Source organism: Calonectris borealis, chromosome 3 (genome assembly GCF_964195595.1).
Source record: "Calonectris borealis chromosome 3, bCalBor7.hap1.2, whole genome shotgun sequence".
In the NCBI taxonomy this organism is placed as follows: Eukaryota; Metazoa; Chordata; class Aves; order Procellariiformes; family Procellariidae; genus Calonectris; species Calonectris borealis.
In genome coordinates, this window is record NC_134314.1 from 109,844,218 (window position 1) to 109,859,964 (window position 15,747).

At 49.5% G+C, this 15,747-nt stretch overlaps 1 protein-coding gene across 1 annotated transcript in view; it reads left to right on the top strand.

Moving 5' to 3' along the window:
• GALNT14 (polypeptide N-acetylgalactosaminyltransferase 14) overlaps positions 1-15,747 on the top strand; it is a 100,095-nt gene that overhangs the window by 61,096 nt on the left and 23,252 nt on the right. The window contains exons 4-6 of the mRNA XM_075147933.1: positions 9,020-9,087; positions 11,673-11,738; positions 13,836-13,957. Coding sequence (XP_075004034.1) covers positions 9,020-9,087; positions 11,673-11,738; positions 13,836-13,957 — 256 coding nt within the window. The remainder of the gene's footprint in view (positions 1-9,019; positions 9,088-11,672; positions 11,739-13,835; positions 13,958-15,747) is intronic.

The following is a 15,747-nucleotide window of genomic DNA, read 5'->3' on the forward strand; positions in this document are numbered from 1 at the left end:
TTGAGGGAGCAGCAGAAAATTAGACAGAGTCTGGGATAAGGGGTTTTATATCCAGCTGGGTATTAGTGCTCAGCTGTATTTTGTCTCAGTCCTCTAGGGACAGCTCTTATTCTGCAGATGTCTGCTCCAGTACTGCTGTTTGAGCTTCTCCAGTGACCCATCGAGTGCCAGAAAGGCTTGCTAATTGAGAAGTCCTAATGGTGCACATGCAGACTAGATTTTCAAGGACGGTTTCTGTACTCCTGTGGATACATGGTGGAGCACTCTGGGCTTGTGGCCATTCCTTCATTTGTCGGTTTGTTCTTGGCTGTGTTTTGCTGTAGTGGATAGACTAAAGGCTTTATCTTCACTGCAGGTTTTTGAAATCAGCATTTAATCCCAATGTGTGCCTTGAATCTGCAAGTCCTCTGGTGGGAAGATTTAGTGAGGTGTGTCCACCACACCTTGGAGGGGTCTATCTCCAGGTCTCAGCTGGTGGGTTCCTCTGTAGCAAGTTTGGGTGTGCTCTGCTTTCTGCCAGTAATAAGTGGTTTGCAGGTGTGTCTCATGCCCACGTAGTTAAACCCTGGCATCCCCAGGGATCCCTTGCCCTCGTCGGTACTGATCAGACTGGGGTTGCTGGCTGGGGGGAGACTTCAGCGGCGCCCTTTTCACCGTCACGTCCTCGCTGGGCTCTTCTCTGAAAACAGCATCCTTCCTCAGGTGAACGCACCCAGTGCCACAAGTGAGTTTGACAGTCCTGAAATTGAATTCCTGCTTTGCTTTATGGTTTCTTCCCCAATCCCATCTCCTTCGCTTCACACTTAATAATCTATCACTGCTTTCTCTCTCTAGGGTGTGTGGATTTCGGGTGTACATAGCACTGACACTTGGTGCTGTGTACCACCTCCTTGATCCTGGACCTTCTCTGTTATCTTTACAGTGCCTTGCATCGGTTTACCATTCTCCAGAACCCATTGTAACAGAGATGGCAGGGCAAAGCCAAGTGCAGTCCTCTAGCCTCTGAGATATAGGACATTTATAACATGTAAAGTGCAGGGATGGACTTTAATCTCATTTCTCCCCATAACTCAGCAGCTGACTGTCCTGGCAGGTACGATCATGAGTGATGTTGTCATATTAGGCGTTAGACCCATGATACAGCTCTTATGCCTGGATCCCCCATATCTGGCTTCATTAGAGAACGGTTCATTGCAATGATGGCATGGTTAGAAGTACAGGTAGTTTGAATTTTTCCTTCTTCCTCTAGGATATTGTCTTCTGAAGTTTCTGATTTCCAGCTATAAAAAGACTTTCTTCCTTGTTCCTCTTCTTTTCTTTGCTTGACTTGATTAGTTGGCTTTGCTGCCTTCCTTATCTGGTTGTGTGTGATTTCCACCACAGCTTTGCCCCCATGCACTGCTCCTCCCCACTCACATGCCCCAGCGATTTCCAGCGCTCATGTTTTGTCTGTGGGGAGGTTTTCCCCAGCTCTGGGGCCCCTTCTGAGCCCTCTTTCCTGTAGGCTGATCTCCAAACAGTGCAAGAGCCCCGCGGAGCATCCCACTGAGCTGCACCGCAGAGGCAAGCCGGGGCAGGGAGGAACTGAGATGACGGCCTTGGGTCCTCATCTCCCCTGCCTCTCCCTGGGCTGAGATCTTGAGCTCTCCTGAGCTGACCCTCCTTTCTCTGGTCCCCATGGTTTGGAGGTGGCCTCCTGGCATCGGAGTTCACCGTTTTCCTCCTGGATGCAGTACTTAGACGCTTGCTTTGATCTAACCAGCCCTAGGGGTACCAGCCCTTGGTGGCAATTCGTGCTGGTGACGTGGCTCCTGCTCTGCTCCTCTCCGGCCATGATTGTGCATGTATTGTCATCTCCCTGCCTGTTTTTGGACCCAGCTGAGAGCTCATCTGCCTTTTCAGCCTCTGTAGCTTAATTTGCTCTGCCTTCTGACTGCTTTGGTTTTTTCCCCTCTTGCTCAGCAAATGCTTAGTCTAATTAGATCTTCCAGATAACTCCATCCCACTGTGACTGTAACAATATGGATCATTTTCCATGGCCATGCAAAACAAACTGTCTTCCTGACACTGCTTTGTGCCTTTTGGAGCAGTCTGTGGCCAAGTGTCTCCAAGCGCTTTGAGCACAGCAGTGAGTAAAATGTTCACCACTTCTACCCTGTTTTCCCCAGTACATCTCCACAGTGCGCTCTTGGTATAACCCGGTTGACAGACGGACAGACTGAGGAACAGAGAGGTGATTTGTCTGTGGCTGGTGGAAGATTTTGGGTTGCAAACCTGGTTTCCTGAGTTCCAGCAAGTTGGATTTTCCAGCCTCATTGCAAAAGTAATGTTCTCAGTTAACTGCTGTGGCAGGAGCAAGAAACAGGGCAAAGGCTTGGCTTGTCCAAAGCCATGGGGCCATGGGGCACCGGTCCTGCAAAGGGAGCACTTCTTACAGGACCCCATGTGAACACAGAGGGGTGGCAGAGGGAAATGCTGGTGAAGGTACGCTATAGCAGAGAAGAAAACCAGCTCTTGCAGAAGGGACCACGTACGTGACAAGCAGGAAGGATTTTGCTATTCCTACGCTTTTCCTAGGTGCTTGAGAGCTTTAACGCTCACCAAGTGCTGAGGCTGAGCTGTATCGCAGGCTCAGCGTGTTGTGTTCGGCTCTTGGCGAGGATGCAAGTGCTCTGACCCGTGAAGCAGAGGCACCAGTACGTGGCCTCCGCAGCACCCCTGACGCAAGTCACGTTGCAAGCATTTGTGACAGTTCGTTTATGAACAATTTGCATTGTCAGACCTATTGAGAAAAGCTAGTGGACTATGTTGAATAATGAATTAATTTAAAAGTTTCATGAGCTTTTTTCTGACCATTTGCCAGCTGGAAGAAAAGGAGGGGAAAAAAAAAAAAAGCTAAATTAATCGAATGCCCAAATCTCTGCAAATGATGTAGTCAGCGTTTATAAATACGTATGTAACTATGCTTGTGAATGTGTACAACTGTCCAGGTAGTAGGGGATGGATGTCGTGAGAAAGGGAAATAGAAGAGGGGAGGAGAGGCCAGAAAGGAGGAGATGGTGAATAGCAAAGTAGCTCTTGAGTTTTTTTTCTTTTTTTTCTTTTTTTTTTTTTTTTTTTTACTGTGCAGGCAGTGAAGAAACTGCCATTGGGTTGCTGTTTCAGCCACTCACTTTTCAAATGACCTTGGGCAAGTTTCTTATCCCCTGGTGGTTCGATTTCGCATATTTCAAGGTCCAAGGCTCAGTGCATTAAAGATGGTGAGAGTCTCCCACGGTATGGGGATGGGACTGTGTGAGTAAACCCAAGGAGGGAAGGCAGGAGCAAGGGAGAGAATAAGCAATACAGAGGCGTTTTTTTGAAAAAAAAAAAATACAATTTCTTCTTTCCTCTCTTTTGCATCCTATGCTAGCCTGGATTTAGGAAGGGAATCCAGCTCATTGCCCAGCTCCTCCAGAGGGAGAGCTTAAGGATGTCCCCAAGGCCATAGTAGTCACTAGAGGAGAAGGAGCAGCGTGGTGGGGAAAGATGCGCTCCTTGTTACCTGGGGCCGGGCTGGGTGCTGGGGCTCTCGACAGCGATGGGTAGTAGTGCCTCCCCATCATGTAATCCCGTGTGGTGAGGGGGATCTACTCCGTGCCTTGCTTATGAGAATATCATCCTCTTTCCTTCCCATCCCGCCTCTGCAGGCATCGGCACACTCGCATGCCAAGATGCAGCCACCGCTGGGAGGGCAGTCCTGCTTTCAGGGCTTGGTGCGGTGCAGCATCCCCTGCCGAGGTCTGCAGGGAGCAAGGCTTGGTGCGTGCCCCATCCCTGGGAGCATCCCTGGGAGCGGTGGGGAGAGAAACACTGCCTGCCCTGGAGGCAGGGCTGGGGAAGGCGGACCTGCAGGCAGCCTGGGGTGATGCTCCTGGACCATCAGAGACCATCATGCTGTGACTTTCTCCAGCAAGGCAATTTTGGGAGCTTGATGGCCGGTCAATGCTGGCGCAGGCTGGGCAGGAGAGGAACGTAGGAGGCTGTCGTGCCGGCAACCTGCCGGGCAGAAGGTGAAACAGTCCCATTTACTCTGCTGAGTGGTCTTTATTTATTTATTCTTCAAACTTGTGGCTGGGGAGCTCAGAACAGGAATAAGGAGTCTTAATTATTTACCTCTCGCTGACAAACCAAAACGCATCCTTTGAAAAAAGTCCTGATAACGAGTGCTGTGAATACCACATCAAATATTTAGATCATTAATTAGCAGAGAGAATATCATGGCTTTCATTTTCCAGTGCTTGTAAGTAAGAGAAGTGACGTCCTGGACAGCCAGCACCTCGCACCTCCCCCTCGTGCCGCTACCTCGTCTGCATTCAGACACATCTGAGGCAGGGAAATGACAAAGCCGTGTGCCTCCTTCCTTAGGCAGCGGCGGCACCGTATAGAGTCTGTGCCATAACTGAAACGAGCCTGATTAAAGAAGCAAAAACAAGCCAGGTGTTACGCAGAAACTGTATAATTAGCACTTTGTGCTGACTATTTTTTTCTATTTCTTTTTTTTTTTTCCCCTGCTTTTTGCTTAAACCCTGGACGTTTTTTTCTTAATTTGCTAATCATCTCTCACGGTGACTAAGTACACAGCCCTCCATGCGCTTTTACCTTTTGATGTTAACATAAGAGAACTCTTGAATTTCAAAGAGCTTGGTGGGTATTTGAAAGAATAAAATGCGAAAGCCGCAATGTAATCAAAGCTCATTATGGTTATTCTTGGTGTGATGTCTCTCTTCCTACATAATTAGCCATTTTGGGTTGTTGAAGCAATTCATTTTGGCGGGCATTTTCTCTCCGTGCTCTCGGTCTAATTTCGATAATTGTGACCCTTGGCCCTTTCGACACTTTATTATACTCCCAAAAGTGTTTTTTTTTTCCCCCCTAACAAGTCCCAATATGTTGCCATGGAGAGAATTAATGGGCTCATGATCTCCTGAGGATCAATGTCCACAGTCACCTCTCTAAAGCAACTAGTATTCTGGGTGATGACCTTTGGTCAGAAGATCTGATCTCCTCCCTGCAAACATTTTTAATGTCTTACATGTCAGGGTGACTTTTGCACTGCTATTTATTTGGAGATGAAATTGTTGAATCCAGTGCTTACCTTTGGGTAGGTGGAAAAGGATCCCAACAAATTGTGGAGGAGGATGAAAGAAGGACCTCATGATGAAAATTTAAGGTGAAATTCTCCATGGTTACATCTGCATAATGTCTGCAAAACAAAAAAATTGAAGCATTAAACAAAAAATTGAAAGAAAAAAATTTCAGCATTAACTTTTCAAGATAATTCAGGAGTGAATCTGGTCTTATGGGGTTGGATAAGCATAAGCACTTTCTGGACTAGAGGCATGAGTTTTCATTTCGATGGTAACAGGTCTTTCAGTGATTTAAGGGAGAAAGTGATGTGATCTCTGGCTCCACAGAACTTAAAAGCTGTTCTGATTTGCTAAAATACGCCCATCACTATAGTGTATATCTACCTATGTTTGATTTCAGGGAAAAAATTCTATAAATAAGAGGGGGACTTCAAAGCACTATAATATTGTCTTCTGATTTTACCCTTATAAAAGGAAAAAAAGCCATCCACACACATAAAGAAAAGAAAGTATTAAAAAAAAAATCAAAGCTGAGCAAAGGCACAAGTAATAGAAAAGCTGTCTTTGAATTTTTAGAAGTGCTTTTATAGTCCATCTGAAAAAAAAAAAAAAAATCCCCGTAACGTTGAAAATGTGCCGTATTCGGTGCCACTGTTTCCCGTCCTCCCCGAGGAGCGCTGCAGGAGGGGTGTTTTAACCTCCTATGTTTCCAGTGGCATGGGTGCGTTATTGTGTGATTAATAGAACACAGGTAGAAAATGCATTGGAGACACGAATTTGGCTTTGCTGAAAAGCCAGCACGCTTGCTCTCGGCTGCATTGGGAAGCGCGCTGCAGTCGTGGTGTTGCTGCCTTTGCTGCGGATCTCTTCGTGCCTGTATCAAGTGGCCCTTAGCTTAGCGGCAATTCTGGGGCTTGCAGGTGCACCGATTCGCAAGAGCAATAATGAACTCAAAGCCTGCTGAAATCGGTGGACATCAGGTCCCTTGGAGCCATGATAGACCCCATCTTTGGACCACACTCACCAGGGCCTTGTTCATTTGGGATTTGGGTTAGTGTCATGCTGTGGGTGAGTCCCACAAGGGAAGTGATGGGAGAGGGCTGTGGTGGTGCTAGGTGAGGCTGCTTTTGGTGCTGGGGGATGCTGCGTCACCCATGGTGGTGTCTGTCATTAACCCCATGGAAGGATGATGGCTCATGGAGCTGGGACGAGCCTTGGAGAGGTCCCTCCCTCATCAGCCTGCATGCTGACTTTTTCCCCCTTGCTCTGGTCAACCCTCTACCCACAGATGGCCATTGTTGGCATTCAGCGGACATCTTCCCTGATTTACGGGGTGGCAAGAGGCACAGAGTCGGCAGCAAACAGCTTGACCTGGGAACAGCGGGAGCCTGCAGCCGAGCCAAGACCGGGCTGCACATCTCCCCAGCCCAGCGCCTTGAAAACTGTCCATGCTGGATTTTCTTCTAAGAGGTGCCCTGGGGGTAATTCCTCCGAGTCACTGAGTATCGCCATGAGCCCAGGTCTGAGTCTACAGCCCAATACAGTGGTTTTGGTTGAATTATTCTTGCTGGTACCAGTAAAAGCAGAATCAGCCCCTTTGAGACCGCCTTCCTGTAGAGTTAAGCTCTGCATTGCACTTCTGGCAGGCAAATCTATAGGGGAGACTGGGCGGAGGTAGGCTTTGAATATTCAAGTTGCCCACTGCCTCCCCCTCACCCGCTCTCGGCAGGTTAGTTATTTATTTTGCTGGCTTTTTTACAAGTCTGCTTCTTTCCTGCAGGTTCACCAAGTTAGGTTTCCAGGCAATCAGCGCTTGTTAAATATTCCACTGAGCATGATATTGCTCTCCTGTCTCTCTGTACTGACGCTCAGCTACGGTAATTTGCTGAACTCAGCTCTCGCATATGGGGATTTTTTAAAAATAACAAACCTATTAATAATAATAATTAAAAAACACTTGGCAGGTGGTACCAGCACATCTAAATTGCTCTGTGTGCTTCAGCAGGAGGAGGGGCGTTCAGCCACTTTTTCTACTACTTTGTGCAGGCTGCAGACATTGGCGAGGCGGTGTTGTCTAACCCTGCTTGGTGCAAGCCTTAGGGATGCTGGGGTGGCCACAGCAGCTCCTGGCTGTTAGGACTCCCACTATGACTGTTGCTTAGGAGGCAGAGGCTTTCTTCTCCTCCCCACCCCAACCTTAACATGCAAAGCATCTGAAGTAGAGGGGGAATCATGGCTTTTGCCAAGACCCTGAAACTGGAGGAGGCTGGGATTGTGTTTCCCAGGAAAAGTAATTATGGGCTTGGAAGTGATGTTGAGGAGCTCCACAAGGGAGGTGCCAGCCTTACCTGTGCCGGTCTGAGATAAAACCCCCTTTTTTGCAGGATTTCTGCTGGGAAAAACAAAACAAAACAACCTAAAACATGGAGGGAGGATCCATTTCAAGCATCTGCCTTGGGATGTCCTGTTCTTCCAAAAAAAAATCCAGCTCAACTCTTTCTCTCTCTAGAGAGTTGTAATTCCAGTGCTTGGTGGGTGTTGGCACCTGGCAATAGGTGTAGATACTCGAAGCCCTCCTGGGCAGGTGGGCTTGTGGTTTTTTATCCAGAAGGTTTCATCAGAGAAGTGCAGCCCTTTGGATGAATGTCCTTGGATATCTGGGAGTGTTGCTGTGAGACCCCTCACCGGCTGGGCTGGTGGCTCCCAGACACCCGAGGATCCTGCCCTTCGGAGCCCTCTTGACTGGGATCTGGGCCAGGAACGCGATTTTCCAGACTTCCAGGCTTTTTGCCGGAGCTTTGGGAGCCTGAGGAAATCTGTCAATAAGGATCTGGAGGTGTTGGGGGGCTTCAAGGGATCTGTCCTCTTATGCCAGCGGTAGGTTTGAAGGTTTTTCCTATCCCAGACCAGAAGGCAGACTCAGGTGTGAAATCTGGGGGGCTTTTAAATCCTGTTTGAAAAAGGAACTGTGCTCAGGATGAAGGCAAAGGAGTTTAAATTCTGGAATGGCCCATGCCACACAACTAGCATTATCAAAGACCATGCGAAGCCCTTAGGAGATTTTTGGGATGCCCTGGGGTTTCTGCTTCAAGAAGTCAGCCTTGACCCTTTGATGGGGCACGATTTTACACACATGTAATTCTGCTGACCTCTGCGCTGTGCGAAAAAGGGGAAGAACAGGTCTAGACTTTTTAATAATAATAATAATAAAAAAACCCTCGGTGGCATAATTAAGGGAAGATTGTAGCTTTCAGCTGCATTTCACAGTGTCTGTCCACCTGGAGGGAGCTGTGAACCGCATCCTCCAGCCTCTCTCTCTCATTAAATAGGCGGGCTCCAACCCTGCTCTTATCCTCTCAGCAGTCTCTGAAGCGCAATCAGCTCACAGACGAAAACAGGAGTTGTCCTGCCACGGCTGCGAGCTCTGTAAAGATGGGTTTGAGCTGGGTAATTTTCTCCATGGTGGCCCTGCTGTTGGCGGACACCATATCATTAGCCCCAGGAGAGGTGGCGGGGTGATGGCAGCTTTGCTGTAAGCCCCGTTAGGAAACTTGGTGCGATGTGCATGTTGCTGAAAAGCCTGTTTCTCCTGGCTTTACGTGCTTTTGCTTTTGCTCACAAAGGTGGTAAGGGTGAATCTCAGCTATTTCCCAGGAATACCGGGCTCTCGGCTCTTAGATCAGGCTACAGGGACCTGCTAGCCAGGCACTGTAGGTTACTGGGAAGTTGTGGGGGGTAGTTTCTGGGTCTTATCTAGTATATCCTTTGCGGAAGTCCAAGCCTGGTCTTCTGTGCTTTGGCAGAGATCGGTTCCTAGGCTTTCCCGCCCTGTTTGCTGGGTTGTTGAGTTGGTCAAGCACTGTCATGGATTTTCTCTCTTCATTCTTTAGCGTGCTGAACCGTACCCCAGTGCACCTCGTCCATGAAATCATACTAGTGGATGACTTCAGTGATGATCGTAAGTGACCCTTTCTATGTTAAAAGCCAGGGGCCAAGCCAAAAGAGACTGTGAGAGATGGGGATTTATGCAGAGAGGGGGGAAGAGTTTGTCGAAGTGGAAGGAAATTTAAAGCTTCGTAGGTGTGGAGAGCAGACGCCGCTGTGCCAGGTTTGCATCACTGCGTGGAGAATTCAAATTCCAAATGATCAAACCTCTTCTCATGAAAATAATACAAGAAAAGTGCATGGCAAATCATTTTTACGCCCAGTAGACATGAATCCAAATCCTTACCAGGTTGTATCCTGCCGCAGCCGTGGTGTGTTCAATCTGGCTTTCAGCTGCAGCCAGGAGCAATTTTGGGTTGACACCACTGGAATTGCACAGGATAATGATAGTCTGACCCTCCTGATGTATGCATATGTTGTGCATACGTTTATGTAGGTGGCCAGCAACTCTTGATTGATTTTTTTTTTTTTCCCCACCCTTGTAAAGAGGATTTCCCGCATGGGCTGCCCAGTTCTGAGATGCACCATAAATAGCGCCGTACGCCACAGTCAGCCCACATCCTCCTGCCATTCTCTTTCGGTTAATAGCGTGACTCAAGTGAAATCAATAGGTCCGATCTCCAGCAAAAGCCAGTAGCTGAAGCCCCAGGGGCTCCCAGGGAACTACCCCAGCTAAAGACCTTGCCCGGTGAGATGAGTGAGTGGAAGATCCAGGTGCTGAGAGTAAGTGCTCAAAAAAAACTGTCTCAGGCATAAAAAGGATGATAAAATACACCTAGACTGAGCTGTCTGTGGCACTTACTTACATTTCAAGGAGCTGCAAAATGTAGCCATTTACTAGAAAACGTGAAAACAAAGCCAGAGAGGTTTAAAAAAAGAAGGATCTATGCTTTGCTCTTGAATGTTATAAATAGGCACTGCCTCGGAGAGCATTAGGGGCAGATTTCACATGAGACCCACTTCTCAGCATCAATACCTCCCTGGGGAGTCGCTGAAGCCAGGGGAAAGGGTTGCAGTGATTATGGTGAGCTTTGGAGCGACTCCAGTGCACGGGGGGCCAGGCTAGGCAAGCCTGGGGACCGGCAGAGCGGCTGCGACGGAGAAAAAGAGCAGGCGCAAGGACTCGAGCTGCCCTGGCGTACAGCACAGGCTTTTTGAAGGGTGGAGAAAGTAAATGCCGATTATTTGGCTAAATAGACAAAGCGTTCGCCTTCCTGAAAGGAGAAAGGTTTGTAGAAATGCAGTTCCTTCCCCTGTTGCAGCACACCCGATGGCATGAGCTGGGGAGAAGGAGCAGGTCTGGGTTTAAACTCAGGGCACAAGGGGGGAGCCTGTTCCCCGTGTAACTTAGAGCAACCCCTCGGCTACTCGAAATCAGCGCTTCTCAGCTGTCTTACATCTCTTTCCTGTCATAGTCTGAGCCTGCTGGCAACTAGACTGCATGCATTTACATAAAATACATGTATTTGCATAATACGCTATATACACACGGACAGTTTTTTCCCTGCAACCCACCCCAGGCAATTGGTCCTTTTATCTCGTGCCTAGCTGTGTCTCATTTCTCACCTCTGTCTGCCCACTGACCTTTTATTCGCTGGGATGCAGTTGTTCTGCATGTGGGTTCCCGCTCTTCCCAGCAAATTTCCATCGTAGGTCCGTAGCCAACCCCTGCCACTTCTGCTCCCCTGGTGTGCGCAGAGCAACGCAGCTCCGTACCCGAGTTGTTAGGGATACCAGTACGGCGATGTCTCTTGTCAACAAAGATTGCTGGAGGGGAGGAAAGCACTCGGAGGCGCGTGTGGACGCACAGGGTGGGTGGCGGGGATGGGGCACGTGCAAGTGTGTTTATAGTGCCGAGGAAGAAGAGGCAGAGAAGTGGTGAGAGGCACGAAGGGGTTGTGGAGGTCATGGCGTGGGGGTGCAGAGGTAGAGGGGGCTGTGATGGGTGCACCTGCCTGCGGACCCAGCTCTTGCTGGGAGAAATCCAGGTGAGGAGGGATGCTGGGGCTGCAGGCAGCATGGGGGCAAGAGCAATGGCAGCAACTGCATGTGGGATTGCAGGACCTCCCTAGCTTGGGTTTGGGTGGCTGTGGGGCCTCTCTGCCCCATGAAGCTGCTGCCCTGGGCATGAGGAGCGCTCGGATGCTCCACGAGGCTCTCTGATCATCCCTTTCTCCTCGCTCAGGGCTTGCAGGCCACCTCAGGAGGCTCCTGCCCTGCCACTCAGACATGCATGAAACGGCTTATGTGTTGCTTTGCAACTACCAAAAATAGTCATTTGCATTAATGTGCAAAAACTCCGACTCTGACCCCAACCACGGTTCTTCTACGCTGACTTTACAGTGTAACTCAGCTGTTCTTGTAAATCTGCTGGGTTTACACTAGTTTTATGAAAACTGCTGCTCTGCCAGTCCTGATTTACACTGCACGAGCTGAGGGGTAAGACTGTTGTGCCTCAGCAGTGCCATCACCCTAACAAGCCATCAGCCAGTCCAGGATGGGTCCTCTCCCTGCTCCCAATCTCCCCTAGGACTATTTCTGCTGCCAGAGCCACCATGAGGGCTGAGGGTGACATGTCCTCCCTTTGTATTTCCCAAGCTGACGACTGCCGCTTGTTGGGCAAGCTCCCCAAGGTGAAGTGCTTGCGGAATGGACGGCGAGAAGGTAAGAGCTGCCTGCCCACGACCCAGGTGGGAAACCCAGATTTTGGGAGGCATGAGAGTGATGGAGCAGGGTGGGGGAACCTCAGGGGAGTGGGTGACAAGGGAGGTCAGTGGCTCCTGGAGACAGGGGCCTTGATAAAAGGAGATGTGATAAAGGGCTGGGATTTAAAATGGATTCTCCCCCTCTCGCTGAAAAAGATGGGACTATTAAGATAGCCAATGAGGCTCAGCTGTAGCTTATTAGCCAGAAAATTAGAACAGGCAAAACAAAGCCCCGGGTCTTATTTTTAAAGATGTTTGCTCTAATGAAAGAGAGGAGATCTGCTCCTGCTGTTTCTGTGGGATTTTTAAAAAAAAAAATAATTAACGATATTTGAAAGATTAAGAAGGACTATATGGAGGATGAATGTATGTCCTACTGGGCTGGTGCTGGCAACCTTTTTAGACATTTTCCAGCTCCCCATAGTCTGAATGGGTGTTTTCAAGTTGTGCTTTGCAGTATTAGGAAAACAAAAATACAAAGAAGTTTTTTCATGCTGAAAATCAAAGGTGTGAGTCCAGGTGTGTGTCAGGTTGGGCAGATTGAGGAGTGGAGAGGGCTTGTCTGTGGATTCTTTCTGCAGAAGGTTTCAGCTCTGCAGGTCTGGTGTCAGGTTGGCATCCCCCCACCATGGGTGTAAGAGACATACCTGCTTTGGCAGAAGGACAGGGGAGGTCTCCACAGACTTGCACCTCCTTCTCACCTTTCTCTCCTGTTCTGGGGGTACATATGTGCTTGCCCCCCACACTGGATGGACCTGCAGGTATTGGTGCTCTATAAAGCAGTCAGGATTTGGGAGGCCAGCCTGGAGGACTTACCTCACTTAATACATCACTGAAGCTGTATCCCTCAATACCTGCCAGGATTTGAGGAGGGCTGGGGTGGGTACAACAGACCGTGCCTACCCTTAGATCTTAGAAGTTGCAGAGAGAGATACAGGGACAACCTGCGTTGCAGGAGGTGACCTTGGCAAACACTGGATTGCTCCAGGCTTTGTTCTCCTGTCCCTCTCCCTCCTGCTCAGAGGCTGTTCCTTGACCCCTTTCCTCTAGGGAATTTTAATACGAAAGTCAGTGACCTCCTTCTGCATGGACCTGATGTGTGGCTGCTCCCTGAAACCCTTCTGTCTCTCTTTATCTACCCCTATCTCCCCTCATATTACCACTGTTTCTCCTTCATCAAGAAGCTCTGCTCCCCTTGAGCAACCTGCGTGTCCTCTTGTTTGCCAGCAGACCATCTCCTTTCTTAGGTTGCGGTTCACCTGAGCATCGGCTGCAGGCAGGAGGAGTGTTGGAAAGCCGGTTGATTCCTGTATAAATAGGAACAGAGTACCTTTAAGAGCAGTGATCTTGCCGAAGAGTCTAGTGTGAAATCCATGCGTGCAGCTGTTTTCCATGATCTCCCTCTTTGTTCATTTTTCTCTCTCACAAACGCATGCAGCAATCCAGCTCCGAAGGACTCTAATTCACTGTCAGGGCCCTGATGAGCCAAGCGGGCTCTTAGCACCTTGAGAGCCGACCCTCTTTCCTTGGTGGAAAATGTGTTCCCATTGGGCTGCAGATCAGCAGTGCCCCCAGGGTGGGGGAGAGATCTGGGGGTCACAGCAGGGAAAGGGGCACGGCAGGGAAAAGTCAGCAGTCTAAGAAAAGCCTAATTCTGGCACGAGGTGATCCCTCCCCTCGGCTCCCCTGCTTCATTCCCCACTGACTTACATCTATGTTAGATTTATTACCTGCAGGGGGTTATGAAAGCATTTTGAGTCGTGTTTTGCCCCAGAAGGTGATAGCAGAAATAATTGCGCAAATTAAGGGTTGGCATAAATGCCATAAATCATTAATCTTGGTGGAGCCATTTATTTGCTTTGGTAACCTTGGGAAATGGTTGGCATGCCTTGGAGCGCTGGGAAGGAGGCAATGAACCTGAGCCATGTTTTATCTGAATGGGATTTAGATGGGTCAAAACCCAGGAGATGCACGAGTGCAGGAGACCATGCTGGAGGAGCCCGGGGACATTGCCCAGCCATCTGGGTGGCAGCTGACATGGTGTGTCCCTGAACAGGTCTGATCCGGTCCCGAATCCGAGGGGCAGATGTGGCACAAGCAGGAGTCCTGACTTTCCTCGACAGTCACTGTGAGGTGAATAAGGACTGGCTACTCCCTCTGCTGCAGAGGATCAAAGAGGTGAGTGCTCCTGAGAGACCAGGGCCACCCTCAGGGGACGCATCGCTGACGTCCACCTCCTCTTCCCTCTCAACGGGCATGACCACCCAACCGTAACCAACTGCATGCAGGCATCCAAGTAAGAAAGCGATGAGCTTTTGGGGTGCAAAATGGCCTTTGCTAGTCTTCCTTCACCCAGCAGCCAGGTGGGGTTGTGTCCGTGACTGGGAGAGTGCGTGGGCAGGTGGGAGAAGGTGCCTTCTGAGGCAGTGGGGCTCTAACTGGCAAGCACAGGTTAAGTGGTGAAAGGGAAATTCATGGGCAGTGCTCCAGCAGAGTTTTTAATTAAGCTCATGTAAAATGCTCAGTGCTGATGATTTAATGGAGTGACGGCTCCTTGAATAGGGGCTGAATTTAATTTCATGCAAATTAAGCGCTAATAAATTGATTTAATAGGATTTAAATTCTGCTGATTTCGGAGCAGACAATGACATTTGCCTTTCGCCGGCGGCGACTCTCTCACCAGACATGCACACGGAGGCTCCCGGCACCTTGTCACTTGAGTCAGAGGGAGCTCTGTGCTGGTGACCTGCTGGCACGGTGCAGGGGATGAAGCCTTCAGCTCCGGTACAGACACATGGTCCTTTCCCTTCGCTGTGCCTCATTCCTCCATCCTTGCAACACCTCTGGCTCCTGATTGCTAGTATTTATTACTTGGTAATTTTAAAACTACTGAATTATGTTGAAATAAGGGCAGCTGAGGAGCAAGGGGAAGCCGAGGTGGTGGGTTATGGAGAAACCTGCTCGGCTGGTGTTCACGGTGTCCCGCATCCAAGGTGTCCTGCTTTTCATGCCTCCATACGTGATAGCTGTGCTGGCTGGGCCGTGCGTCCCTTGTGTGCAGCAGCAATGGGACGGGGGAAGGAGGGCACAGCACCAGGTCAAGTCCCTCTGCGGTGGGCGAGGGCAGTCGGCGCTGCTGGCACTCGTAGCGCAGCCAGCGCTGGAGAGGTCCCAACCTTGGTTTGCAGGCTGGGCCACAGTGCTGCTGATAAATGGCAATATAATGAAAATGGCCTTTTCATATTATCGATCGCAGCTCTGGTGGAATTACAAGAACACGTGCTATGATACCCGACTCGAGCCTCGTAGCTGGCCTGCCCCAGGATGGGATTTACCACTGAACTTCACTGCATCGGTTATTCCTCTGAGCTTTTTTAAGGCTTGTTCTCTGCCAAAGCCCTGCTATATTTTGGTGAGGAATATCCAGAGCAATTACCTCTTTCCCAGGCAGAGCTTTTGATGTGTTTTTGGCAGGTGAAGGGCAGTGGTGGCGACAGGAAGGGGGCAGGCAGAGCTGCTTTCCCACGCAGCTCCGGGACTGTGCCCCACGTGCGGCATCGCCGTAGGCATTTCACTGCATCGTGGTCTGAATATAGTATCACATGCAAAAGTCACCTCCGTGAACTTCTTTTTATTTGCTCTTCTGGGTTAAATCTTTCTCTGGCTGGAAGTAAGGCAGTTGGTAAGCTTGTGCTGCTGCTCATGCTGCACTTACCCTGCCCAGTGTCTTGCAGGCCAGCTGAAGGCAGCAAGGGAGACCTACTATGGAGTGTGTTGAGGGGCTTGCAAAGCAAGTGGGGTCCCACTTGCTTGCTTTTTAACTGCTCACAAAAGCTGCAGGGTAAGGGCAGCGGGTCCTCCGTTTCCTTCTTCCCAGGCCCGTCATACCCATCCTTTCCATCAGGGTTAAAATATTGATCAATGAAGTGTATGAAATGTTACTGCTGCCACCTTCAGGCTGTGCTAAA